Source organism: Mauremys mutica, chromosome 2 (assembly GCF_020497125.1).
Source record: "Mauremys mutica isolate MM-2020 ecotype Southern chromosome 2, ASM2049712v1, whole genome shotgun sequence".
In the NCBI taxonomy this organism is placed as follows: Eukaryota; Metazoa; Chordata; order Testudines; family Geoemydidae; genus Mauremys; species Mauremys mutica.
Genome location: NC_059073.1, coordinates 220,129,082 through 220,149,414, shown reverse-complemented (window position 1 = coordinate 220,149,414; position 20,333 = coordinate 220,129,082). Strand labels below are relative to the sequence as shown.

The following is a 20,333-nucleotide window of genomic DNA, read 5'->3' as shown; positions in this document are numbered from 1 at the left end:
CCCACATATGTGTGAAATTACTTGTGTGTATAACTGTTCGTAGGTTTAGGGCATTAATATACAAAAATAGTATAAAGTTTGTGTCCTAAAGAAGTATATTGTCTGAGGGCTGACCATAATGTAAGACTTTTAAATGCGGTATGTTTAGCTATGTTTGAATTTTGTTTACAGTTGTATCACTTTTGACTAATAAGTGGCAAAACCCAGTAAATGGTAACTTTCATTTAATCATCAGAATAAAAGTTGCTCTAGGTAGGTTCTTGTGACACACAGCCTCAGTGAAAAAGCAATGCATCGTTTTTCATCTTCTGCTTTACTGTTTCTTCTTTACTATATTTTTCTGAAAACCAATTTAGACAACATTATTTTAGAAAATGGATAAAAAATTGAGATAGCGTAACAACATTTTTCTGTTCTTTGCTCACTCAGAAGAAACTTTTAGTAAAAAAAATATTCAGAACACAGTTAACATATGTTTTAAAATTTAGACTATTCCAGTATTTGAAATATTATCATTTCATATTCAGTTACTCCTTAGGCATCACAAAGTTTGTTGAAAATATCCTTTTTTGTAATGATCTTGGGATTTCATAAGAATTTTAAGAATATGTGTAGCAGGTGGACTGCCACGCTAAAAACATATCTGCTTTAAAAAAGATGCTCTATTATCTATACACTAAAAGGCCTTTACTCAACACAACTAGTTGTAATATCTTCACCAAAAGGAAGGATAAAGAAATATTTTTGAAATTATTATGAATGCCACAATACAACTTTAACTGATGAGGGACAGTGGGCCAGGTATGTGTAATAAATCTGCGCTTATGTACAAGAATGAAGTGTGACTTTTCTATTTTGAGTTCTACTTGAAGAACCTGAATTTATGTTTTGGGGTTTTGATACACATCAGCCTTCAGTTCTATAGAATAAAGGCTCAGCCTCTCAATCCAGCCAAACTTTATATTATTGTCTTAGTTAAAAAAAAAAAAATCTAAGTACGTTTTCAATCATTATTTATGTACTTGTTCTAATGCCATCTCATAGTCCAGGGATTCTCAAACTGGGGGTTGGGACCCTTCAGGGGGTCCGCAAGGTTATTTCATGGGGGGGGTGGGATTGTGAGCTGTCAGCCTCTACTCCAAACCCCGCTTTGCCTCCAGTATTTATAATGGTGTTAAATATATAAAAGTGTTTTTATTGTATAAGCGGGGTTGCACTCAGAGGCTTGCTGTGTGAAAAGGGGTCACCAGTACAAAAGTCTGAGAACCCCTGTCATAGTCTCTCAAATGAGAATAGTGTACATGACACATTCCCCTTGTGCCTATTTTTTTTTGTATTGTAGGGAAACCTGTGTATAGTACACTCAAATATTATAAAAACAATCCTGCTCCTATTAAAGCCAATGGCAAAATTCCATTTATTTCAGTAGGAGCTACATCATAGTGTGAATCCAGTTGTTTTAATTGTGTTGCATCTATGATTTTTGCATTTCCTGGACAATGAGAATAGGCTAGTAAATGTTTCTTGACCTTCTAGTCATTCTGTTTCAAGTTCTCTTCTATTGCAAATCTGCAATCTTTGGTTGGCAAACACTGTTTAGGAGGATTTATTTGTTTAACAATGATGAAATAGATCCTTAGCTATTGCAAGCTGATGTAGCTCCAATGACATCAATGTATTGACACTGATTTACCCAAGCTGGGGATCTGGTCCAATTCTGTTAGAAATGGAATTTTTAAAAAGTTAATAGAAATGTTTATGTTGATTTTATGTTTATTTTGTTTTCCACTTAGATTTTGTAAAAACTTCTTACTATACATCTACATTAAATCTGACAATGATCCTTCAAAACCATGTTCCTTTTTTCATGTGAAGAAAATTATTCATGTTTATTTGTGGGATTGATGCTTTAGGGAGGATTTCCATCTATGTATTGTAAACATTTGTCAAATAGCAGCAATTCCTCTTTCTGGCCAAAAAAGAGAGAACTCAGCATCGTTGATGAAGTTTCCCGGATTTCCTCTGCAGGATACTTTTAAGTGGATATTTTTACATTCATGATATGAGCACTTTTTCCTTGTAGTGCTGTATCACAGCTGCAATGCCATGTGTCGTATTCTCTTTGCAGTTACACCTGTTTTACACCACTCTGATTCCATTGACTACTGTGGAGTTATGACCAACTGACACTGGTGTAAATGAGCAGAATTAACTCCTGCCTGATTCTTCACTGCCTTGCACCTAGTGTAGCTATTTGCACCTATGCAAAATGGGTCTAAAATGGGCCTGATTCTGATCTGTAGCTGAGACACACTCAACTCAGCTGAGTCTGTGGAGTCAAGCTTTCAGATGCCTTGCAACTCTTGGGCCCATCTGGAGCTCTTCTTGGCATCTAGCATAATGTAGGCTATTCTCGAGGCTACACTTCAGTTATCTCCATTTTGGGGGCCATTCTGGCAATTGCAGATCACTGGAGTGGAGACGCATGTTACAAATATTACCTTTTCCCAGGAACAACTCCTATGGAGAGGGCCAGGGCCAGGACCGTAAAGGCAGCATAGCCAGCTCTGTGTTAGCTCTACACTACCCAGGGGTTCCTCCACGCTAGGGGAATCCTCAACTGAGCAGATCCCATGGTGTCAGCAGCTTTGCGCCTCCATAGCAGTGCAGATCAGGTGGGATGCAGCTGAGTATCTGGCTCGGTTTGTACAGCTGTAAATGACAACATGGCATTTTTAATGCAAAGCAGTGGAGAATCAGTCCCTCTGTGGTGAAATAGGAAATCTGTTTAAGCCCTGCCTTAAGAGTCAGTGCTCTTGGCTTTCATCTAGGTTGCTTAATAAGTTTTAGGCCTCAAATCTGGTCAGGGGTATAGTGTAAATTCTACTAGACAGCAGAAGTAGAATTGACAAGTTCTTGTAAGCAAGAATAAAAATTAAAAGTGGATGGTGTTTACTTGAACAAGCCTAATTCTAGAGGATGAAAATAGTCCAAAATAAATTAGAAAGAATGTTTTTATCTATAGATTATTCAGCTAGTCCCTTTTGAATTTCAGCTTCATTACCAGGTCAATGGGATTAAAAGTTACTTTAAGAAATTGAGGGCCTAGTCCTGCAAACAACTTACTTCTGAGCATTTTGTTTATTACGTGAATAGTCTGATTGAAGTTCCTGCTTAGGTGAGATGGGTGTTGCAGCTATGTCAGAGTGCAAAGGGACTATTTGTTGTAGTGAATGAGACACTCCATACTAAATGTTTGCATGAGTGGGCTGTAAGTGACGAAAACAAAATTTTCAATGAGTATTTTTCTTGGGTGTATTTTCTGGTACATAGACAGGACAACAGAACTGATATCAGTTAAATGTAAATGTATCACCCACTTTCTGAAATTGTGCAACTTTAAGTAATTATGAAATTTAGGTCTGACAAAAAGCTATATACAGAAAAACAGACTATTTCAAACATAATAGAACAATGAAACTTTTTTTTTCTAATTAGAGGCCATTGTGTGTGCACTTAATTGCATCTCTATTTGTGATAGGTTTTAATTGTACTTAAATCCTATTAACTTCGGTAGGATTTAACAATCCTTAAAGTTAAGCATGGGTTTAAAGTGAAGTCTCAGTTCAGATGCTTTCCTGAGTCTAATATTACTTTGGTTACAGTATAACAAAGTTTAGCAACAGCCCTAAATTATAAGAAACAGTGGCATTTGAAGGAAAAAGACTAATTCCTAGGTTTTTTTCCCTTCTGTGTGTTTTTTTTAACAATCCCAGTTCCTTCATCTTCTTGTAATTGCAGTTTGTTGTTATAATTTTATCTGAGTTTTCTGTACCATCTCAGCTCCTCCCTTTATATTGATATTAGAGCCAATTTCGCCCCTGGAATGATTGTTGAGGAAAATTCTTTTGCTGAAACAGCTGGCAAGTTAACCTTTCCTGCTGGCATCCATCCCTAAGTTATCCTGATTATAATGGTCTTCTTTCATTTGTTCCTCTTCTCTTTTTTGGATGAGTGGCATCATTAAGAATAAATGGAGTTTCTAGACTGTTTCATATCATAATAAAAATAAACTGTTATATTGTATATAATAAACCAGTTATTTAGAACTGGTCCCCAGTGTTCATGGGTCCAGTTCTTCACACACTTACCTGAGAGTAGGTCAAGAGCAACTCCATTGAAATAATGGAGTCATTCTAATGTGATACTGGTGTGAGTGAGAGGGGAATTGGGCTCAGTCCTCCACAGCTGCAGCCAGATGGGTTGAGTGCAAGGGTAGATGCATCTCTGTAACTCACAGGAGCATCTGACTCCTGGTATTTAAAGCATTTTTTATTTTAAACCTACATCCACACCAAGGGTTAATATTTTGCATTTAACTCACAAGCTGACTTGAAACTATAGGTATTAGAACACTCTCTCCCCCGCAGACATTCCGCTTGTATCAAAGGACTCTCTCTTTTGCCCTTCCCAGAAGCACCACATCCTTGAGACAACACACCCAGCAGTTCTCATCTACCTTTACTGCACTGTGTGTTACATTATGAGCATGATTGAGAGTAGAATGCTCACTTTTCGCAGGTGCAAATGACTACATAAGGTACCAGCTGGTGGTGAATCTGGCCCATCATGTTTGTGAAGTCATGTAAATACTTATATTAGCTGGGATGGGGTGGGGGGTATCTGCACACATTTTTTGATAGGATTTACATGATAATATCTGGAGTTCAATTGATTTTTAACATGGCTATTGTATGTGATCATAATGGCTCCAAGATTATTTTTTATTACTCTTTGTGTTACAGCAACAGCTTGAGACCCCAACTGAGAGCAGCACCCCATTATTCTAGGCATTGTACAACCACATAGTAAGGGATGGTCCCTGCCCCCAAACAGATATTCTAAGTGTACACTGACATCAAATAATACAATGTAACAGTCCTTTCAGAGCCTTTGCATTGTGTGACCCTAATATACTATTATAATTTATTTGTATTGCTGTAGTGAAGAGAAATATTCTAAAGCACCAGAGCACTATGTTTTATTAATATGTGCTTTGTACTTATAGAATGCTTTTCCTCTGTACATTTCAAAATGGTTTTATAAAAGTAGTTAAGCACCAGTATCCTGATTTTTAAAGAGGGGGAAACTGAGACATTGAGAAGTTAAAGTGTGATCCTAATTTGAAAAGTAACTGTAAACATAACATCGTAGTATAACTGTTTTATTGACTCTCAGCAAATTCCAGATCAAATTTGCTCGCTCTCTCTCTCTCTCTCTCTGTATATATAATATATATAATAAATAAGCATATCTAAACAGCCACTGCCACAAGTTCAACCTGTGATTTGTAAGTCAAGCTGTGCTCTTTCTAGCTGATGCATTGTCACCAGTGATAGAGGTTCTGAAAGATAATTTCTGCCCTATTACACCTGTACAACTCCACTGAGGCATTGTACTGTTGTAACTGAAGGCATAATTTGGCTCTGCAATTGAACTGAATTAAAAATTCTGTTGATGCAAGTGCCAAAATGAAATCCATCTCACTCTCCCATGACTGTATTGCCTCTTCCAAGGAGTAAAAAGGAAGATACATTTATTTTTGTTAGAAAAGTGAGTGAATTTGACGGAATACACCCAGAGACCAGGTCTGTTAAGTAGGAAGGTGTCATTTTTCAAAGCAACTTGCCAAATAAAGTCACAGTATGGCTCTTACATGCATAGGGCACATTAATAGATACCTTGGAAAACTAGCCTTTGTGCAAGCAAAATACATCTAGGGCCAGGTCCTCATCTGGCATAAATCAGCATAACTCTATTGAAGACAATGAAGCTACACTGATTTATGTCAACTGAGGATCTGCCCCACAGAACTGGCAACTGTGAGTTATGAGGCTCTAATTCCCTTGAGCAGACCTTTGTGATATCATATCTTACAAGAGCCAAAATGATATGGTTCTCTTTCCTAGAACAAGAAAGTAATTTGGCTGCAGCATTTGGGACTCCCTGGAGCCTAGAGAGTAGAGATTTCAGGAGGCCATGGGAAGAGGGAATTTCCAGAATTCCAGAATGCCGGGACATGATCAAAGGTATGATTAAGGCTTTTAACTTGGGCAGAACCAAGGGGAAAAAGAATTCTGGCAATGTAGCAGATAGGGGAATAGGCAGACTCACAGAAAAGGGAGCTGTGAGAAGCAAAATACTTTAATAGTATTTTACATTAATATAATGCCTTTCATTCCCCTTAGGGCCTGTCTATACTGCAGCTGGGAGTGAGCTTCCCAGCCCAGGTAGATAGAATTGTGCTAGTGGGGCTTGTGCTAGTGTGCTAAATATTAGCTATACAGATGTTGCCGCACTGGGAGAGGCTCAGCAAGCCACCTGAGCTCAGAACCCCAGAGTAGTGTGAATTTGAACTCAGGTGGCTAGCTTGAGCCTCAGTTGATGTGGCAATGTCCACGCTGCTATTTTTAGTGCACTAGCGGAAACCCCACTACTGAAATATATCTGCCAGGGGTTGGAGGCTCTCTCCCAGTTACTACGTAGTCATACTCATGGGCTTCAGTGGGAGCTGAAATCACTTAATGCCTAGCAAGACTGGCCCTTATATTTTTTATGTCTGTGAAAGAGAAATCTCTATCCACCAACTTCCACAGTATTTGTTTGTGAGTTTTGGGTTTGGAGTACATCTGAAGCCATCATAATAATAATGGTTAGCACTTTCCCCCTTAGCTCTTGAAATGCTTGTTGGTATGTCTGTGTATTTTATTTGCATTTTAAAAAAATAGATGTATGGAGAGGGAGATATGATATGGTGTAATTAGTACTTTTTCACTTCGTTTTTTCTCAAATTGCCTAGTCTCTTAAAATATTCCTTGGGTGGACAGAAATCGCTCCAAGTTTGCAATTTTAAGGCTGATGTTGACAGGTGCAAAGTACAGTAATTTTGCTTCCATTCATTCCGGAGTTAGTAATTAGCCCAGAGTAGCACTTCTCTGTTGTTTTGAGTAAGGCATTACACGACTACTGGGTGACTATTTTTTTTTTCCTTTGGCCCAAAATGTGCAGCATTATAAAAATATACAAAATTTAAGAACATGTTTCTTCATGTTTTCAGTGTAATCACTGAAAACAGCCCCCTTTTTCTCTGGGAACATATTATAAAAGCCCTTATTCCCAACTTGGCTCCATGGAAATCTTAAAGATAAACTATCTTGCAGCATGGCTGTAGGTGTCTTGATGCCAGACACTCCGCTGCCTGTGGAAAACCCCATAGGATGAGTCCATGATCAGAGAAGGAAATCTTTGAGATTTACATTGTGGATTTTTCTTGAACCATCCCCTCTATTGGAGGGATACAGTGGGCTGTGGATTTTGGAGGCCACAGCTTCATCAACCCCATTGATCATGATCAGGAATACCGTAATACGTGAGGATGGAGAAGAGCTGTCATGCAGTGGTGACTGCTGCTCCACTGTCTCGTTTACCTCCCATTGGTTGGTTTGCAGCCCAAGCCAACAGAATTTCCCTCCTCTTCATATTTCCACAAGGAAATCCCAAGCTCTGCAGAGGACTGCGCTATGGAGCACAGCGCCTGCCCTGCAGCAACCCCTTCTTCCTCCACCCCTTCAACCCTAAGGAGTGTGGGTCTCTGATGGGAGGCATCTCTGTTGGCCAAGGGAGGGAAGGATGGTGCCATGGCAGTGACATTCGCCTACTTCCCCAAGGAAATGGGGTGATGTATGTGGGTGGATGACCCCTCCAAGTGTGTCAGTTTGGGTTCAAAGAGAGTCTTGAGCACAGTAATTCTTCAACAGAATTTCTGGATGAGAGCCCTAAGGCTATCAGGAAGGCCAGTCAATCTTGCATTGTTTCTCTTCTCCTATACTGTGCCAAGTTAAACAAGACACAGGACTAATTTGTTTCCCCAGTTAAGAGCTTCAAGGAGCAGTGATGGTGCAAGGTGGCCCCATCTTGTGTTACTTGACTGTTTTATGGTCTAGCTCTTTTCTATCATGGCTGTTTTGATGGATATTGTGTTGTGCTTCCTCTAACTTGGCTATTTTTCTATGTGTGAAGTGCAGTGTGTTTTGTCACATGTGCTTACCAATGGTGTCAAATTGGAAACACTGGTCTCTGTCCTGGTTGGTGACGGTTGAGGGTGAATGCAAACGAACAATGGTCTGCTTATAGCAATCATTATAAAGTATCTTAACCTTCAAAGCTAATGTTGATACATCTCTACTACTACCACTCACCACATGCATCAAGGTAGAAGAAACTTGCCTCTACATTTCCCTCCCCCTCCTCCCCCCAGCTGTAGTCTGGCATGGACCGTACCCACCAAGATAAGTCTTCCTTCCCATAAAGTGTGAACTTTATTATAAAAAATTGTGCATTTTGTGCTCATTAAATGGAGGAACAGATAACGTGGACTAGGGAGGAACAGTGCATACCCCCAGTGGTGCTGGAACCCTTTTAATAGTGGAGGTGCTGAAAGCCAGCCCCCTTACCGCTGTCCACGCTCCTCCACCCAGCTGAGTCTGGGAGCAGTGCCATGTCTCCGGAAGGAGGGGCAGGGCCCAGACGGGTGAGGGGGCAAAGGCTGCGGGCAGGCACTGGGCACAGGGCCAGTAGCAGAGTAGCATTGGACTGACACTCAATATGAATTGTGAAGAGAATCACTGAAGTGGACAAGCAGCCGTTCCAATGAAGCTAGATGAATTCAGAATAGAAATGTGCAATATTTTTTTAAACAGTGAAGATAATTAACCGTTAGAACAACCTGTCTAGAGACTTGATAGATTTTCCATCATTTGAAATCTTTAAATCAAGACTGGCTATCTTCTTAAAATGTAAACAATAGCTCAAACAGAAGTTGTGGCCTTGATGCAAAAACTGCTGGGTGGGTTCCTATCCTGAGTTATACAGGAGGTCAGACTAGATGAATGGTCCTTTTGGGCCTTACATCCTGTAAATCATCAGGTATTTGTTTAGCACCAAAAACTGGTTTTACTTATGTCCTAAATCAGAATTTGGCTTAGTGTCTCCAGGGCCGGCTCCAGACCCCAGCACGCCAAGCAGGCACGTGGGGCGGCATTTTGCCGGCAGGGCGGCATTTGGCTCCGGCGAACCTTCTGCAGTCATGCCTGCGGGAGGTCCACCGGAGCCCCGGGACGAGCGGACCTGCCGCAGACATGACTGTGGAGGGTCCCCTCTTCCCGCGGCTCCGCTCGAGCTCCCGCAGGCATGACTGCGGCGGGTGCGCTGGTCCCGCGGCTCGGACGGAGCTCCCGCAGGCATGCCTGTGGATGCTCCACCGGAGCCGCGGGGCCACTGGACGGTCCGCAGGCACTTCTGCCCCGGCCGCGGGACCGGGGAAGGGCGACATGAGCGGCGCAGCGCGCCGCCCTGCTTGGGGCGGCGGATTTTCTAGAGCCGCCCCTGAGTGTCTCCAGAAGCAACAAAGAGTTAAGTCACTCTGCTGACTAACCCCTTGAAAGGACATTTCATACATGTATGGGCTATACAAGTTTGCATCCATGGAATTTAAAAAATGTATCCTTTCCCATGGAAAGTTTCTTTTTGTTTAAATTATCATGTTGAATTTGGAAAGCTTGGACATTTTTTGTTTTAAGACCATTCTGTTAAATGGATGTTCTAGTCCTATTAATCCTTTCTAAGATACCACAGAAAGTAGGTACCTTCCATATGCTGGTATCGTACTATATCATGTCTCTAGCTGAACTACCATGTAAAAACTCATTAAGTGTAGCCACATTTTGCTTTTAAAATTTTGTAATCGTTACAAGGAAAAGAAATTTGAACAAAAATTATGAGTCAGAGAGAAGGCGTGTCTGATTCTGAGTTCTTTCAAGAAAGGTTTTCCTGATGCACCTGAGCAAGTGGTGTGCATTTCTCAGTCTTACACCCATCCTCCTTTCTCCTCACACCTCCTCCTTTTACAGAAGTAATTGTTTTGCAGACTTTTGGTTGGTTTTCCCTTGCACTTCTAATTGGAATTTTTCTTTTAAAAAAGACATCTGAAAAATGCACATACTGACTTTAAGAACTGTTGGGCTATTGAGAAAGAACTGTTAAAGTAGTCTCAAGAGTATCTAGAAGATGGCCATTATCTTAAGCTTGGGGCATGCTGGAGACAGTGGGTTATGGAAACAGGGACCATCATAAAAGACTGCTTTTTCATTAAGTATTTCCACGCAGGTAGATATGCTTTTTTAAAAAAAATCAACCCTATCCATACAGTTCACTGTATGAGCTTAATTACAAAGTTATGCTGCCTAAACATCCAGTACTGTACTTCATAACCAAGCTAGAACAGCCTGCTTTCTCTCTCACACCTTCAGACAGGTAGACTAAACATTTTAGCCTGGCAAGTTCCTTCACACTGAGATGTCTCTTTCTTTGAGAATATCCTTGCCTCATGCTGTAATGCCAGGCCTCTTGGTGCAGACAACTGAAGCACATTGAGCAGTGACTAAAATAATCCACTGCAGGCAGTAAGAAGTGTTTTTTCTTGTATGCACGTATGCATATTTGTTAATGTCAGAGTGTTGCTAGCCTTTAAACCTGAGTGCCATGTATGCTGGATTCCACAGACATCTACGTGAGAATGTACCCCAGAAGAAAGCTGTTTTATAGCACAGTATACAAATGTAACTTCCTTGCATTCGTGTTCTAGAGACAATGGTAGTGACGGGGACCTTTGGTCCGTTGGGCCCTTTAAAGGGTTTGGTTATGGAGTGAAATCCAGGTCCCACTGAAGTTATGGTAAAATACCCATTTACTTCAATAGGGGCTGGATTTCACCCATGAATTTTTACTTTAAACCTGGTAACACTCCCTACAGTGAAGAGAAATTTGTGAACAGCCTCATTCGCCCCCTTCCCCCACATTTTTTTTTTTTAGAATGGACTACAAGCTGCAGATTTGGCTACAGTGAGGTTACGCAAGGAATCCATTTGTAAACATATTAAAAGGATTAGATGATCAGTGAGGCGTGCTAACCAACCAATCTGGAGTAGATAAGGGGCTGTCTCCATACACCTTTCTCAAAAAATCTGGTATACTGTGGCACTATGGGCTTGTCTACACTTACTGGAGGATCGATGCTGCGGCAATCGATGCATCAGTGGTCGATTTTTAGCAGGTTTAGTGAAGACCTGCTAAATTGACCGCCGATGGCTTTTCCATTGACGCCTGTACTCCACCTGATCGAGAAGAGTAAGAGGAGTAGACTTGAGAGCATCTCCCATCGACATTGCGTAGTGTGGACCTTGCAGTAAGTAGATCTATTCACGAAACTCAAATTGCGTAGCTTAGATCGACTTTTCCCTTTAGGCCTAAGGCATAAGATAAGGGACATTAGGACTCCTAAGTAGAAGTCTCAGAATGAAAACATTTCTAAGATTGGCTTGTTTTTATGAGCTATGTCCTCTTCTCAATGCATTGTATATAATTTCCATTAATGTTGGTGGGAATTAGATGCATCCATCAAGAGACCCTACCCCCCCAAGGTTATAACATTCTTCTACTCTCTTTCTCATATGTAACCTGACTGAGCCATCCATGCTGCTGAATTTGAGAAGGTTGTGTATTTTTTTCCCCACAAATCCATTCAAAGTGATTTTGCTCCCAAAGAATTAAGTTTCTGTCTAACTTTACTTTGAGGAGAGTGATTTACGATTTTAACAGAGCTGATGGATTATGAAAGTGAGTAATTTCTTTCTTATGCTATTCCTGTTGAATCTGTCATTCAAACGTTACTGTGCATCAACAAAGCTGTTTGCAGAGAGTCTTTTCGCAGGGAAATTTCGCCTTGCAGTCAACAAGATCTGAACAGAGCTGCCACAAAAGCTTGTTGGCCCATCAGTGATTGACAGAGAATTTCCTTTTTGGTAAAATAAGTCTTTTTATTTCACTACAATTAATTTCCCAAGTTAGATTAACTAGGATGGATCAGAAAAAGAGGTACAATACAGCCTTTAGAAAATAAATTATATAGAATTCTATAATATTAAAACAATTCATTTTATTGCAAATTAGTGTTTTAGACCAATGCTGTAGTACCTTATAAGAATGTTTTTAACGATGTGTCCAAAATATAATTCTAGATCTCACCTCTCCCACTACTGCTGAAATTTGGAGAAGTTCAAAATCTAAGCAAAGGACCAAATATTGCAAATGTCCCTATCTTTATAGTGAGCTGAAACAACCCCCCTGAAATAAGCACCCCTGAATTTTAGTGCTTGAACTCTGGATCCAAATTTTGTAGTGGGGGCCCACTTTTTTTTTTTTTTTTTTTTTTTTTTTTAAAGTATGGGAGGATCAGATTTTTAAACATGGTAACAGTGCACCCACAAAAATACAAATGCACTCATTGCATATGGAAAGTAAGTATCGGCACATGTGTATAAATCAGTGCATATGCACCTGTGCATAACTACTGCCAGGTTAGAAGCACAATTGCCTGGTTAATGCATTACAATACTAATTTTTCATGGGCACCTGTGGGTCTTTACAACACAGTGATTTGTGTAACTGATAAATACGAGTCCCATGAATATGCTGGATGTTTATGGAAAGTTTTATAAAAGTTTCAGGCTGGTTAGTCAGTGATATGCATGTGCGTATACATCTCGTATGGGAATAGTGGAGATTCTCAACATGTGAATCCCCCACCCCCCCCAAATTCCTTTCGCTGAAGTAAATTTGCTCGGTCACTTCCAATCATAGATGGCTAGATTAATTACATCAGACTGAAAGAATAAACTAGTCCTCAGATTCATGAAGCACCCCATACATCTAGGTACTGACTCCTGTACCTTCTTTGAAGTGCTGCAAAAACTGGCACCACGGATACTGGGGTGCATTGGTGAAGGAGCTCAGTGAGATATCATGGTTTGAAAAAACTCTAGAAATGTTAGTATGCACTCGTCTAACAGAGTAAAAAAAAAAAAAGGTTAAACAGCAGCACTATAATTTTCTTACTCTAAACCACATAATCTGAGCCAAAATCTTTTTAGGTCTTACTTATGCCATTTATGTGTCTGGTGCTTCATAATTATGAAGTATTATCAGTGCAGGAATGTGACACTTAAAGTTTTATGGGAACAGATGCAGCCCACTCAGGGTTATATTTTAGGAGTTCTTTTTAAAAAATCTAACATCCAGTCTTTTGGGCCTGATTCTAATCTCATTTAAATCAGTGAACTTACTCCCAAAGTATTAGAGTGTAAGTGAAATCAGAATCAGGCCCTTTAATTTCACCAAACTGGAACTAGAACTGTGAAAAATATTCATAACAAAAACCGAAACTCAGGCAAGGTTTACCAAAGTTCACCGACTGTTTGGCCAGGCAAGTTTCAAGCAAACCTTCACGGGGCATTGGGTGAAAACTGCAGAGCAATCAAGTTTCACAAGGTTTTTCCCCTAAAGCAAGGCAGAACTGGTGGTTTGGTTGAAAATTACTGTGTGTTTATATGTTGTTTGCAGTGTTGTTATAGCTTTGTTGATCCCAGGATATTAGAGGGATAACTCACCCACCTTGTCTCTTTTGTGTTGACATCGCATGTGCACCCCAAACTCATGGGGTGCATCTCACCCAAACCAAAGCTAGGGTTGCCAACTCTGACTGAAGCTATTCTGTTGCTTTCAATAGTCATTGTGAGATCAATGGCGATTCTGGGAAATTCCAGGCCAATCCTGGAGGGTTGGCAACTCTAACCAAAACACTTGGAAGAGAGAAATAGATCCGCTTAATAACACAGTACTTTTCTCTTAGATTATACCTTCTCATCAAGAAAATACAGTACATTTTACCAACATTGATGCACTAGCCTCTCTCCAAATCCCTGCGAGGTAGGGAAATCTATTATTCCCACTTACAGTCGAGGAAACTGTGACACAGAGACATTCAGATTAAAATTTTCAAATGCATCCAGTAATTTTGGTTGACCAACTTGAGACACTTTGGGTCTGATTTTTTCCAGAGTGCTTAGCAATTGCAGCTGCCATGGAAGTAAATAAGATCTGCAGCTCTTTACCATCTCTGAAAATCAAGCCCTAAGGCCCAGATCCTCAAAAGTATTTAGGGAGTTTAGGTATCTCTTGAGGCACCAAGGTCCAGATTCTCAAGATAGTTATCCAAAAATTGTTGCACCCAGAATTAGTGAAGGCTCTTAAAAATGTTGGCTTAAGTGATTTGCTCCAGGCCCCACAGGAAGTCCGTGGTAGAGATGATAACAGAACCTCAAACACCCGACTCCTAGTCCTGTGCCTTAACCACAAGAATACCCTTCCTCTCCTCTATGCTGAGTGAGCTCTTTCTGGAATATCTGAGAAATGAGCCAATGAGTGCTTCCTAAGAGGTACACCAGGGAAATGTTTAATTATTCTCACAATATGCAATTTCCTACAATCAAAAAGGAATTTTTTTTTATAATTCGCTATCAGTAAATATGTGTAAGTGTGTGAGTTTCTGTAGTGGGAGCCACAAAGGTACGAGTGCTCTCAGCGCATGGAAAATTGTGCCAGTCTTCAAAAACTGTACCCATAGAATGAGTACAACCGCAGGACAGGCTTCAGACTGAAACCACTGTGTATCATGTAGCTTGACGTGTAACATACACCAGTGAGATCTGCATGGGCATTTTTCTTCCAAAGGCTGCAGAGAAACTTTGCTTCAGTAATATTATGGGTATATGACTCAAAAAAAACCCACCAGGAAATTCAAAGATAAGACTGGTATTAGAGGGGTAGCCACGTTCGTCTGGATCTATAAAAAGCAACAAAGAGTCCTGTGGCACTTTGTAGACTAACAGATGTATTGGAGCATAAGCTTTGCGTCTGACGAAGTGGGTATTCACCCTCGAAAGCTTATGCTCCAGTACATCTGTTAGTCTATAAGGTGCCACAGGACTCTTTGTTGCTTTTTAAAGATAAGACTGATGCTTTCCCTTTCATTCACAAAGCAACCCAGCCCTATTGAGGATGGGGTGTCAGCCGTAGCTTTGAATTTCCTGTCTTTTGTTGTGCTTTATCACAGCCTTAATGTAGAATATAGGAGTTGGTGCTTCATTTCCTATGCTTAACTTTTAAAAAAGGTCATAAAATGAATATTGTTTGTTTGTGAGACCGGAGGAGAGTCTCTTAAATAAGCAGTATTTAATCCTATGTAGACAGAATCTGGGCTAGATTAACCATTTGTAAAATACTCTGTCAAGCATTTGTGAAAGGCATATTGTTTATCCAGCTAAATATGTATTTAGTCCTCTTAAGGTACATGTACACTGCAGTAAAAGACCTGCGGCACAGCTGCAGTTGGTCCAGATCAGCCGATTCAGGCTTGCAGGGCTAAAAATAGAAGTGTAGATATTTGGGTTTGGGATGAAACCCTGCAAGGAGTGGGTCTCAGAACCCGGGTTCCAGACTGAGCTCAAACGTCTACATGGTTATTTTTAGCCCCACAGACTAAGCCCTGTGCACCCAAGTGAATTGACCCAGGCTCTGAGACTCGGTTATGTGGGTTGTTTATTGCAGTGTAGATGTACCCTTAGTCTGCACACTTTCCCTTGGGAACCATTATAGCCCAGTTCTTTCCCTCTCACTCACTCTTGTCATACTCGGTTCTGCTTCTGAGTATCTGTGCTTGTAGTAATCGCTAACTAAAATTTCACCACTTCTATATGCTGTAAAATAGAGAGATTCTTCCATTGCATGCAATAGTTAACTGAGATTTCTGACTCCTTGTTCCATACTCTTTTCTGTTTTCCTTCTGCATGTATTATCATTGTTCCACACCTTTGGAAACAGCAGCTTTCCCCACATTACAGTACCGACTATTTAATATTCTTGTCACTGTTCATGGCATGTGCACCTGTATTTCCCCTCCCTCTGGTACAGGAAGGGCACCCACTCTCAGGTGTCCAACTCCCCTGGCCATCACCTCTCTTAGGTGGAAACACAACTCTCTCTCCCTTCCGACCAGGTATCCCCAGGTTAAATAGACAGGCTGCCCATACATGCTGGCTTCGTTTCCCTTCCGTCACCATTAACGGTGTGACTGCTCACAGTTTTATGGTGCCACGCAGGACTCCCTATGCAACCCTATTTTATTCTTAAGGTAAAAGCACGACAGAGAAAACAATAAGACTCTACCCACATGTTACTAAGCTTACCAGAGATCACTCCAACCCTAATGTGGGCTCTTGCAGGAGCAGCTCTTCAACACCCAAAGGGTTCTCTTGTGGTTTTGAGTTCATCATAGCTTTAGCTCCAAACAAGTACATAGTTTTATGGGGTCTCCATCAGCCCAGTCAATCCTATCAACCTTTCCTAAGGATTGGGGCCCTCCATGAACCAGGAGTCTTGTCTGTTTGCTGGATCATGAAGGAGGCCCTGAGCCAGTTTGAAACCAGGCTATTATCCAAAAACCCTCTCTTTGTCTGTTGGTCTCTGGAGAATCTAGTCTGAGCTAGTATCTGTGCTCCTCTCCAGGGGTAGCTTCAAAGGGCTGTTAATGGAGGAGGTACATTAGCATCCCCCTCCTACTAGAAGAGTTACACACAATAACACGTACACAATTGCATTTTTAACGCAATGGACCCCAAAGATTTTAAACCTAATTCAATAAGGTTTAACTTAATTCAGTAAAGTTTATCTTAATTCCATAAGATTGGCCCAGGATATTGTCAGTCTGTCACAATGCTGCAGAGTGCCTTCCCATTTTGAAGGTATCATTCTGCTTGTAGCCTTGTTCCTTGTGCAGTGTAGTTCAGAGCGTGCAATCTTGTGCTCCAGCAGGAGAATGAGCAGGTTACACACAAGTGCAAATTTTTAAAAATGATCTATGGAGGATAAGCACTAAGTGTGACAGACACACAGCAGCATGACTGTTATGAGCTCTAAGAGGTAACCATTTTGTGAACATGGTATGTGATCTGGTCATCGAAGTGAAGTTATTGTACATTGAGGTTATAAGACTCTCCTGCATGAATGTATTTGTCTAGCTTAAGAGGGGAGGTGGGAAGAATAAACAGGAAGGCAGTGGTCCTGGATAAGCAACATCTCTGCCAACATCAGGGACAATTACAAGACAGTGGCATGCTTCCAGGCTTTAGGCTGAAGGGAGACAGCTGTTTTGTGAGGCTGGGAGCCTGAAGATCAAAAGAACCCTGAACAGTTAAAAAGCGTTATGAGGAAAAGAAGAGGATGGGGTTGCCAGGGCTGTCTAGGGAGTTGTCAGCTCTGACAGAGAGACAAACTGACATAGAGAGAGGCTCTGCGGAAGAGCTCTGTAAGGAGTTGGTCACTCCAGGGTCCTTGCAGAGAAGATGGTTAAACCTTTGGTAAGCTAGACATACGTAGTCAATTGTATTGGTTTTTAAGAAGTTTTCTCTTAAATGCTTATGTTCTAACACTAAATGATACTTTGCTTTAAGGAGGCTATTTGGTCACTGCATTAACCAATCTTATGGCTCCTGAAGGGAACAACACTTGCCTAGGTCAGACCTGCTAAAGTAAACCATGGTTGATACACGAGAGACTGCAACCCAGGGCCTGGTCTGAGAATGGGAGAATTGTGTGATTCCACCTTAAGAGACCGGAGATGGCTAAGAGTCCTTGACAGGGCTGGCCTTACCATGAGGCGAATTGAGGTGGCCACCTCAGGTGCCAGACTGTGGGGGGAGGGGACACCGATAGGACCCAAGTGTAGAAAATTGTGTCTGCTGCTGGTGCATATGTATTCTCTCTGCTCTAGAAGCACAGAGACGATGGAGTGTTGTGCTGGAGGAAGGAGGGCACAAGAGACATAACAGGCAGCAGGAGAAAAGGAGAGAGGGAATAACAGAAAGAAGCAGGAGCTGCAGGGAGAGAGAGAGGAGGAGCCTCTTATGTACCTCTTTAGCACCCTCAGGAGCCTGGACTGATTAACACCAGCTTCTCAGGGAGCTTCCTGTTTCCTGCTGCTTCTCTGAATCCACTTGAGGAGAACAGCCAGTTAACTGAAGTAGTAGGAGCCAGTTAGGCCCTTAAGAGGCTGATATCTTCCCTCACTCAGGCCCTGCTACCAGCTGCTTCTTTGTCTCCTTCAATTGAGTGTTGAGAGCCACTATAGCTGGCACAGAACAGCAGTCATGAGTGAAAGAAGAAAATGCCCCTCTGGGGCAGCATTCAGAAAAAGAAAGCAAGCAAAGGAAGCTTTTCTATCTAAACCGGGAGGAGCTCTCCTGAGATACATAGACAGAAATGTTCACGATGAGCCTTCCGGCCCCAGTGAGGATGTGAGTGGTGAGGAGATGCTTGATCTTCCAGTTAGAGTGCAGGTAATCTGGCAGCTACTGCAGCATACATATCTCCATCTCAAATGGATGTGTAACCGTGCACATTCCTGAAGAAAAATGTAGATCAAAGAGTGTGGTGGAGGTGCAAGAAACAGCTGCTGCTGAGTTTAGTTCCTTAAGTCTAGATGATCCAGGACTGTGGACCCACTTGAGCAGTAGCCTGAGGGACTTCCTTGTACTGCATGGGCCACAGCAAGTGAAAAACTTCATGAAATTAGAAGTTTCTATCCAACACATTACTGGCGTGAAATCCCCAATGGTGTCAAAGTGGAGAGGCCATGGCTTACGTACTCCAAAACCCAGAATGCTGCATACTGTTTTTGTTGCAGACTCTTCCAGTCTAATGTTCCAGCCACATTGGGTTCTACAGGAGCAAAGGACTGGAAAAATCTGGCTAGAAATCTGGCATGCCATGAGAAGGCAGCAAATCACCAGAGAGCATTCCATAGGTGGAAAGAGCTTGAGATGAGGCTAAGGTTATAGATGATCAGCATCAAGAGAAAATTGCAACAGAGTCTCTTCACTGGCAAAATGTTCTGAAAAGGCTCATTGCCATTGTGGGAATGCTTGCTACCCAAAACCTAGCACTGCGTGACACTTCAGATCAGCTGTATGTGCCAATGGAAACTTCCTTAAAATTGTGGAGCTGATGGCTGAGTTTGAGTTGAGTTTGTACTCCAGGAGCATCTAAGAAGAATCACCAAGAAATGTAACACACCACTACCTTGGAAAAACAATTCAAAATGAGATCATGCAGTTACTGTCAACAAAAGTCAAACAGAAGATTGTGGCAGATCTGAAGTCAGCAAGATGTTACTGTTATTCTGGACTGCACACGTGACATCAGCCATATGGAACAAATGACTTTAATGGTGCATTTTGTAACAACAACAGAACCTAGTGAAAATATTTCTGCAATGGTGACAGTCGGAGAGTATTTTCTAGAATGTATTGACATTGATGATATTGCAGGAGCTGGTATGACAAATGTGCTTCTTAAAAAGCTGGAAGATTCGGGAACTGTGATAGCTGACATGACAGGTCAGGGCTACAATAATGGTGCCAATATGAGAGGAAAGAACAGAGGAGTGCAGACACGGATCCGAGAGTTAAACCCTCGAGCTTTTTTTGTCTCCTGCAGTTCTCATTCATTGAACTTGGTGGTCAGTGATGCAGCCTCAGCTTCTAGTGAGACTGCTGAACTTTTTAATGTAATTGAAAGCATCCATGTATTTTTCTCTGCATCAACTCATCGATAGCAAATTTTGAAGCAACATCTGGGAACATCCTCTCTGACACTGAAACCAGAAACATACATAACTTCAACTTTCTGTGTGGCTTAGTGTTGTGGCATGACATACTGTTTGAAATAAATGTTGTAAGCAAGAGACTCCAAGGTGTTGACCTTGATATATGTGGAGCAATGGAACAACTGGACAAAGCAAAGTCACACCTACGATCATACCGGTCAGATGAGGGATTTCAAAATGTTCTGAAGAGTGCTCAGAAGTTGGCAGAGGAATGTCACTGAAGCTATTTTCCCACCCATTCAAAAATACAAGAATCACCGAAGAAGACGACATTTTGATTACGAGGCATGGGATAATCCCATAAGAGACCCAGAACAACAATTCAAAGTTGAATGCTTTAACCAGGTGCTAGATTGTGCAATACAGTCACTTGAAGAATGTTTCATGCAGCTCAAGGAACACAGCAGTATATTTGGGATGTTGAATGATATTCCAAAACTCCTCGCTATACCTGAAGACCACCTACACCAGCAATGCAGAGCACTAGAGACAGTATTGACACATGATGACATGCGCGATATTGATGCGAGTGATTTAGGTGATGAAATGAAAGCCCTTTCAAGATACATTTCAGCAGGATCAACTCCAAAGGCTGTTCTAGAATACATGTGTACAAATAAGATGACCACCCTCTTTCCAAATGCTTTTTTTGCTCCGC

The 20,333-nt window shown here is 41.3% G+C and overlaps 1 protein-coding gene across 3 annotated transcripts in view; it reads left to right on the top strand.

Moving 5' to 3' along the window:
- TGFBR2 (transforming growth factor beta receptor 2) overlaps positions 1-20,333 on the top strand; it is a 68,731-nt gene that overhangs the window by 2,102 nt on the left and 46,296 nt on the right. For 2 of the 3 annotated variants that reach the window (XM_045006297.1, XM_045006296.1), the window contains exon 2: positions 5,970-6,089. The exons of the other annotated variant lie outside the window; for it this stretch is intronic. In XM_045006297.1, the coding sequence (XP_044862232.1) occupies positions 5,970-6,089 (120 nt within the window). The remainder of the gene's footprint in view (positions 1-5,969; positions 6,090-20,333) is intronic. 3 annotated transcript variants of the gene reach the window in all.